This window comes from Protopterus annectens, chromosome 16.part0 (assembly GCF_019279795.1).
Source record: "Protopterus annectens isolate FY-2018-M chromosome 16.part0, PAN1.0, whole genome shotgun sequence".
Taxonomy (NCBI): domain Eukaryota; kingdom Metazoa; phylum Chordata; order Ceratodontiformes; family Protopteridae; genus Protopterus; species Protopterus annectens.
Genome location: NC_056750.1, coordinates 509,560,763 through 509,575,979, shown reverse-complemented (window position 1 = coordinate 509,575,979; position 15,217 = coordinate 509,560,763). Strand labels below are relative to the sequence as shown.

The window sequence follows — 15,217 nt, the reverse complement described above, 5'->3', positions numbered from 1 at the left end:
GGTTTTTCATCCCCTCAGCCACCCACTAACCTGGTCAGCTGGATGGTTAACAGCACATACAGCCGTGGGATACCGCCTGTGTCCCTGTTGGACAAGGACTTCAGCTGCTGCCTTGCATGCACATGGGCTTAGATGTGGCAAAGAGATATGGCTGCTCAGGGACCATAGCCTAGTAACCAGGTATGGTACCAGGAACATCTTATATGTTCAGACTGCTGTTTCTGTTTATGTCTTGCACCATGGAGCTCAGGTTGTGACTCAAAAGGGTCTCTCAGCCACCCACTTGCAATTAACAAGTACACAAACAAACAGCTGAATAAAGAAATAAGGGGAAAAACATTAAATTATTTCAAACAGAGATTAACTTTAATTCCTGGTACCTTGAAGTGTACAGTGCACATCTATTTGTTGTTGTTATTACATATTGAAACAAACAAATGGTTGTTAACAGATACCTTGTTATGTGTGTATATAGTTGGTAGTCTTACAGTACATAAATCACAGTAGGGGGTATTCAGACAGGCAAAATAGCACACTGTGCAAAGCTAAACTATGCAGTCAGTGTTGATGTGCAGGGCATGTGCAATTCTGAGGTATCTGTAGCACAATCATGGTAGTATAAAAATTGGTGTGGTCAGTAGTTTATATTAATGACCATATAATGACATTCAAATGAGAGTGCTTATAGAAATACATTCATCAATTAACTGATGTTTTTGTCTGCATATATATTCTATGTGCAGCATGTACATTTATAAGATACCTGGTAACTGTATATTCGTTTGATAAGTTTATCGGTATATATTTATATAGTAGTCATGAAATTCAAAAAACCATTAATAAACATAACCAGCTAAGCCCAAGCACTATTGAGTGAGCTAAGCTCCATGGTTAAGAAGCACCTTGCTTTATACCCAGAGAGGATATATGATTTCCAAGCTATTCATTCAGAATATTACTGAATACAGACCATGTCTAGTATTGCTTGACATGCACAGGAAGTTTTATTCAGTAAGTATAGGATTCCTTGTGATAGAGATCTGTTGTGCCAGCCATTTTCCATTTCTGTCTATAAAGATTACAGTCTTTGTTGTTGGTGTTCATGGTGGTGTGCATGTTGTATAGCTGTTAGAGGTCAAGCAAGGTTGAATGGGCCATGTACCATATGGATGGACAGCAATCTGTCTGCTAAAGAATGGCATACAGAGCAAGAACTGCACATTTCAAAATACTATTTGAACCCTTGATATAAGTATCACCATGAATAGTAGGCAATATTAAGGGTTGTGGAAGAGTGTACAGCTTAGCAAACTTTGTGGCCTCAGTGTAAATATCATAATTTGGGCTTTAACTCAAATTTTAAGTTATGCCTTTGATACTACAATACATCGAGGTAATGTCAGCATGTTCCAGGAGCTGATATACAAGACAGGTATTTCCATTCACATGGAAGAGCAAGAACAAGGTTCCAGGTGATCAAACATGCAGGAATCTCCAGTCAACAAAGTATTGTTGAAAGGTATGATCTGTATCTTACAGGTAATACCCAGTTTCTGAAAATAAGAAACAACAATGTTAGGTGTGGTAAAAGTGGTTATTTTTAAGCTATCTTTCAAAAGCATTGTACTACCATCTTCCTAATTTCTTGATGTTCTCCCATGATGTCCTTGCCCACTGCACATGAGAAGCTGCCGCTAAGCTAAATGAGTGTGGAATCTAACTGAGCGTGGGTTATATGTTTGGGGTATAAGCTTCATCACTCCACTGTTTTCTTAAATACAGGCCTCACCTGGAGCTGGGTAAACAAGGTACCCTTCTCATGGCAGAAAACTACTCCTTAAGTGCCATTCTATGACGAAACTGTGTGAGTGGATTTCGTTGTTGTAGTCACAGTGTTTGGTAACATTGTACCCATTGCACTACATTCTATTCTGTGGCCCCCTGAGGCTGGAGCCAGCCACTGGTGCTTCACACCCTGATCAGTCATAAGTTGCTCCTATATATCCTTAGAATATTCTTATTTTGACCAGCTAAATTGTCTACATAGGGCTGATAAACAACAGGCTATGCGAAGCAATCTGTTGTATTACTGATGACATGTATTTTGGAGTTTGTCCCATAAGGCTCACACTGCCTCCCCATGGCTTTGTACAGCCAGCTGATAGCTTGCCAGGTATAATGCTGCCTTCAACTTGTTTTATTCAGCCTCTAACAGTAGCAAAGTGTGTGCCCTCAATTGTTTTACTGCTATGAGCCACACAACTGGACAACCTGGCACCTTCCTGGTGTCTCTAACTGCTGTAGTACCCTTCTGTAAGCCATCTAATTACCATTACTGTGGGTGTTAATTATCTGTTATTCTCATACAACCACTGTACTGTGAATGAATTTGTATCCACACTGGTAATGGTGCTGTTTTCAGCATGTCCACAGATACTGTGAATTAATTTGCACCCACACTGGTACTGGTGCTGTTTCTATTACATCCACTGCTCCTATGAATGAATTTGTATCCACACTGGTACTGCTGCTGTTTCCAGTGCCACTCTCTTGAATTGACCCCACTGTGAAAGCAACATAGTGTAGAATGTTCAAGTATTCTTCACCTCACCCTTTTTGTTGATTGCTCCTGCCTGAACTATACATCTGTTTTCCGATTTTGAGTTGGGAGTGCCTGGTTTGCCTTCTGTTTGTATATCCAGGAATAACTCCAAATATGTAGTGGCAATTAATGTTTACATGTAATTACTCTTGGCCACCTGCTGCTGAGCTTGCTTTCGCCTAAGTACCTCTCCTGACCCAATTCTTAATGATATGGCAACAGTTATCCTGAAAAAAAAAATCCAGTGCAGTATGAGAGTGTGCCAACACTCAAGTAAGATTATGACCTCTAAAAGCTTAGGTGACTGATGGAAAGAATAATCTTGTTACTTGATAGGTTCATTGGTGGTTACTAGGATACTGACCCAAACGTCTTTATGAGCCTTTCCATGTGTACCCGATATAATACTAGAGAAACACAATATAAAGGATCTAGCCTAAACTCAAAATCTTAGTTAACAATGGCTGCACATATCTAGGAGGATCATAGGTGAAATCCTGGCAAGGAATTTATGGTTTCCCATCCAGTCATCCAGGCTACACATAAACAGGCTCATAGAGGGGCTCTGTTTGATGTGAACTGGTTTCCTATTCATGAGGCAAACTCAGAGACATATCTGTCTCTCCAGCAGGTTCTATTTATGTCGCAGGCCAGGTAAAGGTCCCTGGAGCAAGTGACCCTTATCCCATTAGTCTTGCAGATATGCAGCATTTCAATTAGGTTTGGATCTGAGATTGCTCTATAGGCCAGGCACAAGTCTTCTCTAAGTAGTCTGTATGCTACTGAGTACAGTGATGATGACTTGAGTCTGTCAATGCATGACATGTGATGGGGACCCTGTAATTTTCTTGATTAGAAATCTCTGGGGTCTCTCAAGTTGCTGCAGGTGCCAGGTGCAAAGGGAGCATTGTACTCAGTTATTGGCCTGATGAGGGTCGAGTACAGGGGAGTTATGACCTGTTTTGCTCTTGAGGCACTGCCTTTGCTAATGAGGTGAGCAATGTAGACGGCTTTCCTTACCACAGTAGACACATGGTGGTCAAAGATTAGGCTACAGTCAGCTTGCATTCCCAATTCTATTAGTACTGAGTTGTTACTTAGGGTATTATTATCTATATGGTAGTCTGCATGGATATCGTTTTTACAGAATGGGATGATAATGCATTTTTTAGCATTGAGTTTGAGTCCATGGCTTTGACACCAATCATTCATTTCTGTAAGTCCTTTTAAAAGTATATTGACATCTTATGGGCATAAAATAATTACACCTAATTTGCAGTCATCAGCAAAGTTAAACACAGGCCCTCAGTTTTGGCCTGAAGTTCTGAGAAGTATATTCTAAACAATAGGGGGCACAGCACTGACCCCCACAGCTGACAGCTCTGCTGGTCGAGGTAAAGTCCCCAATTTTGACTGAGTGTTATCTGAAAGTGAGATGGTTAGCAACCCATCTGACAACATAAAAGTTTATATTCAACTGGAAGAGTTTATCAGTGATGCCCGAATGTGGGAGTGTATTGAAGGCCTTTGCTAAGTCAAGGTAGGTTGTGTGCACAGATTGGCCTTCATTTATGCATCACCTTGGTGATGCTTTGAAGACGTGTACCAGGTTTAACAGGTATGACCTCTTTGACAAAAGCAAATGTGTCAGATTAAGGGTATGGAGGTCATCTATGTCCTTATTTATAGGGTTCATGATGATTTGTTCCATGTCCTTACAGATAAGGCTGGTTAAGCTTATGGATCTGTAGTTTCTATAGTCTGAGCCACACTTTTGATATTGTTGTCAAGTGGCATATGACGAATGGAAAAAAAAAACTGTTACTTGTAAAACTAACAATAAAGGGTCAGTGACATGAATGTTGTAAGGAACAGCTATACTGTCACCTGAGTCAAAATACCTCCTGCATGACAGTGAATGAGTGTCTGCATGTATATATATATCCACAAACACACCACATGCACAGGTGTGTGTACATCTATGTATATAAACAGAGACAAACAAATTCAGAGACAGGTGTGTGTGTGTGTGTGTGTGTGTGTGTGTGTGTGTGTGTGTGTGTGTGTGTGTGTGCGTGCATTTTTTTGTAGCCTTTTTTTATGGGTCTCCACTGAAATGGGCCTTTGGCTCAGTTTACTAACCTGGATAACAAATGTCAAATAAGAAAATAAATAAAAACACACACACACACACACACACACACATATATATATATATATATATATATATATATATATATATATATATATATATATATTTATAACAACAGAAAGATATACAGCAAATCCATTTTAATCAACCAAAGCAATGCATATGATAAACACATAATGACATGGCATATGCATTTATTTCTTTAAATTATTATCTATTTCCATCTTGATAAGGGGGTAAGTGGTCTCATCAACACAGCCATTTAAGTTGCAAAAAAGGCAAGTTTGAGAAAAGTTATGTGAATTCCAATATTACAGTTGAAGTATACCCTTAAAACAAGTAGGTGCTGCATGCAAAGGCCTAATAGAATACACGCATTATTACATATCCAGCCTACAACAAGTAGGTGCGCTGCAAAGAAAGGTTTAATAAAATGCACACATTATTACATATCCAGCCTACAACAAGTAGGTCGCTGCATACAAAGGTCTAATAAAATACACACATTATTAAATATCCAGCATGATTCCGTGGTGGTACAGCGGTAGTGTTGTTACCTCACAGCAAGAGGTTCTCCCGTTCGATTCTTGGCTTGGCTTGGGAGTGCTTTCTGTGTGGAGTCTGCATGTCCTCCCCATGGTTGGGTAGCATTCGAAAGACATGCGTGCATAAATGAGAGTGCTGTTGTTGAAGGTTGAGCATTGAGCTGCCACCTCGGCGTTTCGTAAAAATCTACTGCTAATCATTAGCAGACCGGAGTTCTGCTGTGGCGACCCCTTACCAGGAAAAAGCCAAAAGACAAACAACAGCAGTTAAATATCCAACTTATATAAATTTGACTGACATTCAAGAATGCCTTGAATTACAAGTCAGTAAGACATAGCAAGGCTGTGGGTTTTACAACTACATGAATATAAACTTAGATTACATATTTCATACATGCTTATGCACACAGATAGGGAAATATAGGGAAATAGAGAGACTACATTTACCTCAACTTTCAAATGGTAGCCAGTGTAACTCTACTGCAGTCAGATATTCAGCAAAAGAGTGAAAGATCCAAACATTTCACCACAATGCAGGAAAGATAAAGAAAATAAATTCAGTGGAATGGAATCCATATTATACAGACAGTTACTGCGTGTGATTCATGAAGGGTGTCACCTAATGGGAAAATACTTTTAGTACAGTAACAAGATTCAATTTCACAGTTGTCTGACATGTTTTTTTTATTGTAAGATTTTATTCTTCTAGAATCTTAGGATATTTGCAACTCAGTGGATTTGTTTCCAAGACGAAAATGTCCAAAGCAATGCTTCCTGTGAAATGTGTCTGTATGAGTACATGAACTAATAAGCAACACTGTTGCAGAACATATGACAAATAATTACCAGTGAAGGGAAAAAAGCATGTAGCAACAAACATAAAACAAAAGCAAACAAAAGAAAATACAATTGCCTAAGTTGGGATAAGCTTTCAACTAAGTTTTACAAAAAACAAGCACATACTAAATATGTAATTTCACTGCTGCAAAGGCTGCAGGTCTGAGTTTGACTAGATAGCATCTCAGGCTGATGCTAAACCAGTCATTCAACTAATAGTCTCTGGGGGGGGAAGTACAAAACAACAAACTGTAAATTCTAAGCAGTCCCTATAATAAACATCCAACAGTGAAGTTTGTGAAATTTATCCTGCAGTATGCACACAAGCTTGTCTGAAAATTCTGACTCTGTGTGAATATGTGACTTACACTAAACTAAAAGGTAAACAAAATAGTCTAGCAAGCAACTGATTTTAGAAACAAAATAATGCCCCTTTATAAGGATTGCATTACTGCTGTGCTTTCTAGAGTAGCAGCAGCAGTCTGGTCGTAAAATGTCTGAAAGGCTACTTTTCTGAATGGATAAAATGCACAGATTAGACCAATAAATGGCTCACATGGAAAGCTGTTGTCAGTAGAGCTGCAATTTGAGATGGAATGTGGCTAACTCCTTTGAGACTTCCTGCAGGCACACTTCCCCTACCCCCCTCAGCCACAGGTGAGCATGCCCAGAAAGGCAAACTTGAAAAGTAAACAAAGGCTGGATCAAAACAAAAAATCCCTGGGATTGTCCCTTTAAGTTCTCCTTTCTGCAATAAAAAACAATGGAAAACGTTTTGACAGGTTGCTTGTTTTTTTTTTTTCCAGCTGATGTGTTCCTGACATTAGCGGGACTAATTGCCCATCCAAGACTGACGGCAGTACCTGACAGATTAAACTACAGATTTAACTGTGTCATGTTATGTAGACAGAGACAAATTTCTATGCAAAGTATGTGAAAAGTTGAACTTAGGTGGGATTACCCTTCCTTTGATTCTGTTGCAAAGAAATAAAAAAGTTTTAAAAAGTACAGGCAGGGTTTTGGTACCTATAAAATCCTGGAACCATACTGTATGGAGAAAAGCACCCTAAAATTAAGTTAAATTGTAGGAGAGGGTGGAGTTTTCCTTTAATAAACTGATGAAAAATGGAGTGTTGTTTGCTTGTCAGTGTTTCACTGTTTCTTTGTTTGGTAGGTTCATAGGTAGGTATTAGGCTATCAGCCCTAGGGCATATACAAGCCTAGCCAAAAAGATACCCTGATTTTTCCCCACCCAAGAAAATGTTCCTGTGCCCCTGTTGAGCAGAGCCACAGAGGTGATCCCCGGATTTTTCTTGGAGTGCTAATGAAGAGCTTTGTTTGATATAGATAGGTAGTTTGTTCTGGAGTATGGGAAGTCTCTGGGACAGGAATGTGTCCCTCCAGCATGTTCTGTTTATTGTGGTGACAAGGTTTAGGTCCCTAGAGCATGTAGCTCGGAGGGATTGGGATTTCTTTAAGTGGAGCATGTCCAACAGCTCGGGGTTTGACATAGCTTTGTATGTTAGGCAGAGATCGCCTCTGAGTAGGCAATATGCGATGGAGTGAAGCTGGAGTTTTTTGAGACTGTCTGCGTAGGGCATCTGTTTGAGGTCAGTAATCCTTTGTGAGGTATTTCTGCGGCCTTTCCAGTTGTTGTAGATGTCTTGTGAGGTACATACCAAAAGGGGCGTTGTACTCTATAATGGGTCTGAGTGATGAGTAGAGGTGAACAATGACCTCTTTTTTCCTGAATGAGAAACCTTTTGTGATGAGGTGTGCCATGTAGAAGGATTTCCTGACTACTGTGGCGATGTGATTATCAAAGGAGAGACTACTGTCCCAAGGTCTCTTGTCACACTTTCAGTGTTAAGTAGATTACTACCTATGTGGTAACTCATGGGTACAGAGTTTTTACCGAAGGGGATGACAGTGCACTTTTTGGCATCGAGCTTCAGGCCATGGCTTTGACACTAGGCATCTGTTTCAGTGAGGCCCTTTTATAGGATGTCCACATCGTTAGGAGTTTCATTTATGGCTCCTAGTTTGCAGTCATGTGCGAACTTCGTTAGCCTAAGACCTTCTGTGTTAGCCTGTACTTCAGAAAAGTAGATACCAAACAAGAGAGGACCCAGGACTGAACCCTGTGGTACTCCACTTGTCACTCGCCTGAAGTCGGATTTGGAGTTTGCTACTTTCACAGTGTGGTTTTGTCAGTGAACCAGTTGGCAGCCCATCTTGTGACATAGGGATTTATACCTTGTTCAGTGAGTTTATCTGTAATTCCAGAGTGGGGGATGGTGTCAAAAGCCTTGGCGATCTAGATAGGCTGTGTGAACCCACCTTACCCTCGTCTACTGCTTTGGTGACTGTTTCAAAGAAGTCAGTCAGGTTTAGGAGACATGATCTGCCTTTTACAAACCCAAACTGTGTGGGGTCCAGAGTTTGGAGATTACCAATGTCTTTGTTTATAAGTTCCATGATGATATGTTCCATGGCCTTGCAGACCAGGCTCGTTAGGCTAATGGGGCGGTAGTTCCCAGGTCCGTGGTGGCTCCCCCTTTGTGGAGTAGGATAACCATCACTGTATGCCATTCAGTGGGCACAAAGCCTGATATGAGGCTGTGATTGAACATGATGCTTAGGTGGGGTGCCAGTTCATTCTGTAGTTCATGTAGAACGCAGTCTGGGATGTTGTCAGGTCCCATGGATGCTGTGTTCTTGGCTTTGGCAAGTGTGGTTTTTACCTGTGCATCCATGATTACAGCAACTTTGCATTCTTCTGGTATAGAGATGGGCCCTTTGGGGGGGGGGGTGAAGTTAGCACTGAACCTATCTGCCAGGATGTTGGCAATATCAGTTGGTTCTGTATATTTAGTACCATTGTGCTGTAACTCAGAGCAGATCTGAGTTTTGCCATTGAGATTCTTGACATAGCTGTAGAACGCTTTGTAGTTGTCTTTAGAATCAGTGGCAATTTTGTTTTCATAACTAGCTTTGGAGGATTTAATGAGGGATCTCGGCTTCTTACTGAGGCTGACTAGGGAGTTCTTCCAGTCATGGGAGTTTACTCTTCTCTGCAACAGTTCCTTTCTTTTGTTGTAGAGTTTATGGCAAGGGACCACCAGATTGGCTTCCTTTTTTCGAAGAATAGTGTCTTGGTCCTGTTAGGGATAGCACGATCCATGCATTTGTGTAAGTGCTTATAAAGTGCATTTGTGTAGGATTCAGCAGTCGTACTTTTATTGTCCGTCTGCATGGGTGTTGTGAAGTTTGCCACTTCTGTCTTAAGAAGTGTGAAGTTGGCTTTGGAGAAATTTTTTTACAGTGGTTTCCCAAATGGGGGTGGGGGCGGGATGTGGATGTCTAGGCTGATTAGCTTGTGGTCTGATCTGACCAACGAGAAACTGACCTCTGGTGGGGAACACCGGTCGCCCATGTTGGTAATGACCAGGTCTAGGATATTGCTGCCCCTGGTGGGGGTGTAGATAATTTGATCCAAGGCATTGGAATTTATGAATTCCAGCAAACGTTGAGCAAAAGAGTTGGTACATGAGTAGTTTTCCCAGTTAATGGTGGGGTATTTGAAATTGCCCATTATTAGGGTGTTGGATTGTACCCTAATATTTTCCAGTGTATCAAGAAATGAGTTGTGGGAATCCTGGGGCATGATGGGTGATCTGCAGCAAGTTGCAATTTGGATTGCGGTCTTGCCCAGAGTTAGTTACACTTGGATAATCTCAGATGCATTATGCTGAGCAACTAGCCTGGAAGTGTGGATAAATATGGACACACCTCCACCTTTAGTGTTTCAGTCCAGGTTAGGTGGCCGAAAGGTGTGGTATAAATTATAGCCTGGTAATGCAGGGGTGCTCTCTGGAGCCTTGAACCAGGTCTCTAGCAATGCACAGATGTCGATGTTCTCCATTTTAAGGAGTGCCTCGAGTGAATGCATTTTGAGTTTTAGACTTCTAACACTGAGTAGCATTACCCTCCAATTTTGCTTGCTTGTACCTGTTACACTGGTGAATTTGTCATTTGAACCTTGCCTAAAAAAGGCACTGTAGGGGTGGCAAGAGCCTTAGCCAGTGTCCAGAATCCCAAGGGCAACAGGTGCAGGCCATCTCTGGCAAAGCATTGTGGTCTATCATGTCATCCCAGGCAGACAGATACTGGATCCCCTTAGAATGACACCAGAAGCTTAGCCAGTTGTTGAAGTCAATCATTTTGTCTTTGTACTGTGGTATCATTCTGGATGATGGCAGGATGCTACTCAGGGCTAGAGTCATGCCTGCCCGGGCTTCAAGATCAGAGAGCCCCTCCATGTCTCTTCATGTAGTCCAGGGAGGTACGTCTGAGGTCATTCACACCAGCATGGACAATGACAGAGTTATGTTTGTACTTGTTGCTGAGTGACCTGAGTGCGTGCATTATGTGGCGGATCCTGGCACCTGACAGGCAGCTGACAGTAACTTTCTTCTTCTTTAGCCTGGTGAGTGGAACATCAGTGTGCATAACTATAGAGTCACCTATGAGTAGAGTGTTGGGTGTATTGTTATGCCTTGTGGGCTGTGATCGAGTGGCACACTGAGTTTGTGGACTGTCTCTCATTTGGGTTGTGTTGGGGGGTGGAGGTTGCATGCGTTTCTGCTTTGGAGGTCTCTGTTGCTTGAGCAGATTTTTATTGAGAGCTTCCGGGAGTGTAGGTGTGTGTTTTATGTTGCTATGTGTGTGTTTTGGTGGTTTAGGTTTTGCGGGACTATGATGTGTGGTGTGGTGCAAGTGTTTCCCTTCTCCTCTTGACTGTCTAGTCCAGTCTTGGGTGAAGAGAGCTTTGCTTCCAGTTTGGCTGTAGAAGTGCATCTCTCACAGGTTGTAGTATGTGGTAGGAGGAGAGGGTTGTCTGCGTACATGAGGCAATTGCTGCATTGCCCCAAGATGCCCAGATTCATCAGGTAGATGGGGAAAAAACACCGGGAGCTGACCCTTAGACATGCCTGGATAGGTGCTTATTTAAGTACTAAAAACTGTTTTCCTCTAGGCAAGTGAGAAAAGTTGAGTGCTGTAATAATTTGTAGCTTATTTAGTGCTTACAAGTTCTGAACAAGTGCTGAGCTCAAAGAAACAGATTTGAGTGCTAAAACTAAAAAAACTGGCTAGCTCTAAGGGAAAATTTGAAGAGCAGACTTTATAGCACCAGGAATAGTTTAACCCTAGCTAAGCGGTGATGCATAAAGTATAATTTTTATATATATATATAAAACAGTAGCAAATGAGCAAACTGATTTAAACAAATTAACTAATAAAAAGCTAAAAACAGAGCCCCGTTCCAGCAGTCTTCGATCAGACAAGTTCTAACTGCACACTCCTGCCACTAGGGTGCAGGGGAACCGTCTCCAAAAAAAGATGATCTGGATTAGTGCTCAAGTTATACAAACAAAGCTAGATTCTGCAGGTCAAAATTTAGTCTATGCTACAGCAAACAAGTGTACCAATTTCAGAAAGAAACAGTTCAAGTAAGCAGGCACAATAAGCCTTTAACCAGAAACTCCCAGCTCAGAAGGGCAGAATCTACCCTCTCCTCCCACAAGAGTGCAGACCACACTTTCTTAATGTAAAATAACTGTCCCGAAGCCCAAGTGCTTAACTTAGAATTAATATACTCTTAGAATAACAGACACTAAGCCTTCAATCAGCAACTCCCAGTTTAGAAGGATGTAAGCTACCAGTCTTGCCACAACAGTGGAGACCACAAACCTTCTTAATGTAAAGCAACTAGTCTGAAGCCCAAGTGCTTCAACCAAAGGCTTAGAATAACAGTTACAATTTAATCAGGCTACTAACAAGCAGTAATAAATGCAGCCATACTCTGCTTTACCTATACTTTGTGCTGAATTCTGTGCCTTGTGGCTAGGAACTGAAAATAAGTGGCCAATTTAGTGTTTCAGCAGCACAGGATGTCAGACTAAAGTGGAAATAAAAACAGCTGGCTCATTCCATATGTGTGAGCCTGGAGCTTTAGCCCTGTCACTCCTATTGCTTATGTACTTGCATATTTTTTTAAACCAGGAAAGTCCGATTGGGAAATAAAAACTCCTTTTTAATGTATGGCCATGGAGAAAAGCTCCATGGTTACTTATGCAAAGTTTATATGTAAATGTGTGAAACATGTATTAAAGCAAAGGAGTTCTTAGCTTTTTAAGAGAGAGCACTCAAGATTTAAAACTATGAATTTAACTGCACTGTGTGATACACATTAAAGTGAGAGTCACATACCAGATTAGTGCAGTTTTGGTGGTTCTACTGTACAATACAGATACTTTTAAAGGGATTTTTTTTTTTTTTTTTTTTTTTTTTTACATGAAAGTTACCAACTGCAGATTAGGAGGCGAAGTGTCACTAGTTGTGTGAGTGTGCACACACCCACATCATTTTTCATTTTGCATTCACTTGTATGTTTCTAAATGTACCATGTATAATGGTTAATGTACTTTTGATTTCTTTTTCCTAATGTTTTTAATGGAAGGGAATATAACACATGGATGCTAATGTAAATTTGGGTGCATGTCATTGCCATCACTGCTTTTACATTTCCTTTGTAGACTTAAATATTGATGCATCCACTACCTGTTTAAGAACTGACGCCAGAGTCAGTGGAAGAGGTCTCTTCCTGTGGATCTGTGCACCATATATGCATCCTCCTCTGGAAGGATGTCACAAGAAAGCATAAAAGACCTTATAAGTATTATCAGTGCACCTAGCTGATAGTGTTGTATATCCATTACACCACTGATTTGGGTAGTTCTGTCCTGGGTATGGGAGGTGGGGGTGGGGGGGGGGGGCACAAGAAGATGGTAAATGTGTCAACACGCAAGAAAAAAAAAATTTTTTTGTCTAAATTTCGCAGACATCATCACTGATGCTGCATTTAATCCAGTTTAATATTTAAAGTAGTGTAAACAACCAACATTCAAAGCTTATCATTTCTGTACTGTGATGCTGCTAATGTAAATTTGTCAGAAGAGGTGACAACTGACTGACTGATCTAATTGCTTTATTCTGATATGGAAGGCATGGCAACATTGGAAGCAGCTGTGCATCAGTGCAAGTTTTCTTCCAGTCTGCCACAAAAATGGTGGAAAGCAGTTTCATACTTCTTTTTTTAAAGCACCTGCTGAACTACTGACAGCAGAACTAATTGCTTATTTAAAATCATCAGGAGTACCAGCCAGGGTAAACTACAGATTTATTTGCATTTGTGGTATGTCATGCAAGCAGAGACCAATTTCTCAACAAAGTATGTGAGAAGCTAAGCTTAAAAAAAGTGGGTGGGCTTTCCCTTTGATTCCAAAGCAAGGAAATGAATGTTTTATAAAGTACAAGCAGGTTTCTGGTGTCTACACAATACTGGAAGCATATTGTAATATTGTTAATTTCACTAACAACATGCTAGGATTTTACTGGAAAGGCCTTTGATCAGTAATGTTGTAGCCAATCTGCTAAAGAACGCATGTGAATTATGGCTCTTGTTAGAAATATGGAGATTGACCTATTATCTGGCAGTTTCTGTTAGTGATGGTCTCCTTTTGTTTGGCAGGACAGAAAGTTGTTGGCAATGGCCCAGCAGATGCTTCAGGATAGTAGAACAAAGATCGAACTCATTCGGATGCAGATTGTGAAGTTGTCCCAGACTATGGGAGAAAATGAAGACAGTTCTGAAATTGTAGGCAAGTTGACAGAGTACAAGTTAAGCAATGCATTTTAATGCAGCCCTCTCAGAGTTGCACATTTGTTTTTGACTTCTGCAGCATTATTACCATTGGTTAGTCTCCACAAAAATATTTGAGTAATCCTCCCATGTGATAAAACTGAATTTTGTTTTTGTCTGTAAAGAATTTCTGTTTTGCAAATTAATTTACATTTTGGCAGATTTCACTCTGTATAGAGTAACACTGAAAGTTTGGCACTGGGCATTGTTTTCCCTTACTCTCTATTCAGAGAAGTGTAAGAAGGAAAAGACTGAACAAAAAGTATTGTTACTGTTGGTGGTAAGTCACTGTTTTATTGTACTGCTATTAATTAACTTTCCTGATGTCCTTCTATTCCAATGTTGCAGTATGGGTTTACTCCTCTTGCTTCGCGTATGTACAGCCAGTATGCAAATGTTTTCAGTCCCTATATGGTGTGTGGGATGTCTGATGTGGCTCAAGGAACGTGGGCCATAAAAGTGATGTCTGCACGCACCAGCCTTCAGAACTCAGCCACCAGTCGTACGCCAGGTGTTCCGGCTCTCATTGTCATCTTCAAGATATCAGGCAAGTACCCCATTGGGGAACCTTTCAGTCCTTTTTACTTATTGTATTGCCTGTTCATGTCATCCAGGAAAGGGTAAGTGTAAGTGCGGCCGGCAGATTCCTCATAAGGACGTCCACGATCAGTGTCTTTTCTGCTTGGGTCAGTCGCATGACTACAAGGCCTGCTCTATTTGCCAGGCGTTTGTGCCCAAAAACTTTCATAGTCATTTGCATGTTCTAAACTTGTATCTAGAAAATCAAAGGTTAAAGCAGATTACATTAGGGATGGAGGCCTCATCCAACGTACCTTCGGAACCACTGAAAAAGAAGGGCAAGACCATACGGCCTACCACTACCACTGTACCCCCCCCCCCCGATCCTCAGCCTGTGGCCTCTTGTCGGCCTGGTAGAGGAATTGGGTTTCTTCTGATCGGATATAGCGGGTACCTCCACAGAAGCAGCACAATCCCAGGTGAAGTGCACATCCATAGAGGCTTTACCAACATCGGTATCTAACGCTGGGGGGGGTACGATCAGCGACTTCAGTAGGTCTGTCGGATCCCTCTGGTCCTTTACAGTTTCCAGATTCAAGGCCTTTCCCCCTTCAGACGCCAGCTAGGCCTCTTAAAAAGAAAGAAAAGAGCACTTCTCTTCCCCTTCTGAAAGCATGCCTGATTGGCAGGCTTTCAGCCAAAGTTTATTTAATGCTTTTATGGCCCTGCATCCTACTTCTGCAGGGAGTGCTAGCATTCCTCTTCCACTGTTGATCCCCTTGGTCTCCACTCTCAGG

General features: G+C 41.2%; 1 protein-coding gene across 1 annotated transcript in view; it reads left to right on the top strand.

The window, feature by feature from the left end:
• The window catches only part of PKN3 (protein kinase N3), a 2,242,690-nt gene that overhangs the window by 397,987 nt on the left and 1,829,486 nt on the right, over positions 1-15,217 (top strand). Inside the window, exon 4 of the mRNA XM_044058139.1 lies at positions 13,731-13,860. Coding sequence (XP_043914074.1) covers positions 13,731-13,860 — 130 coding nt within the window. The remainder of the gene's footprint in view (positions 1-13,730; positions 13,861-15,217) is intronic.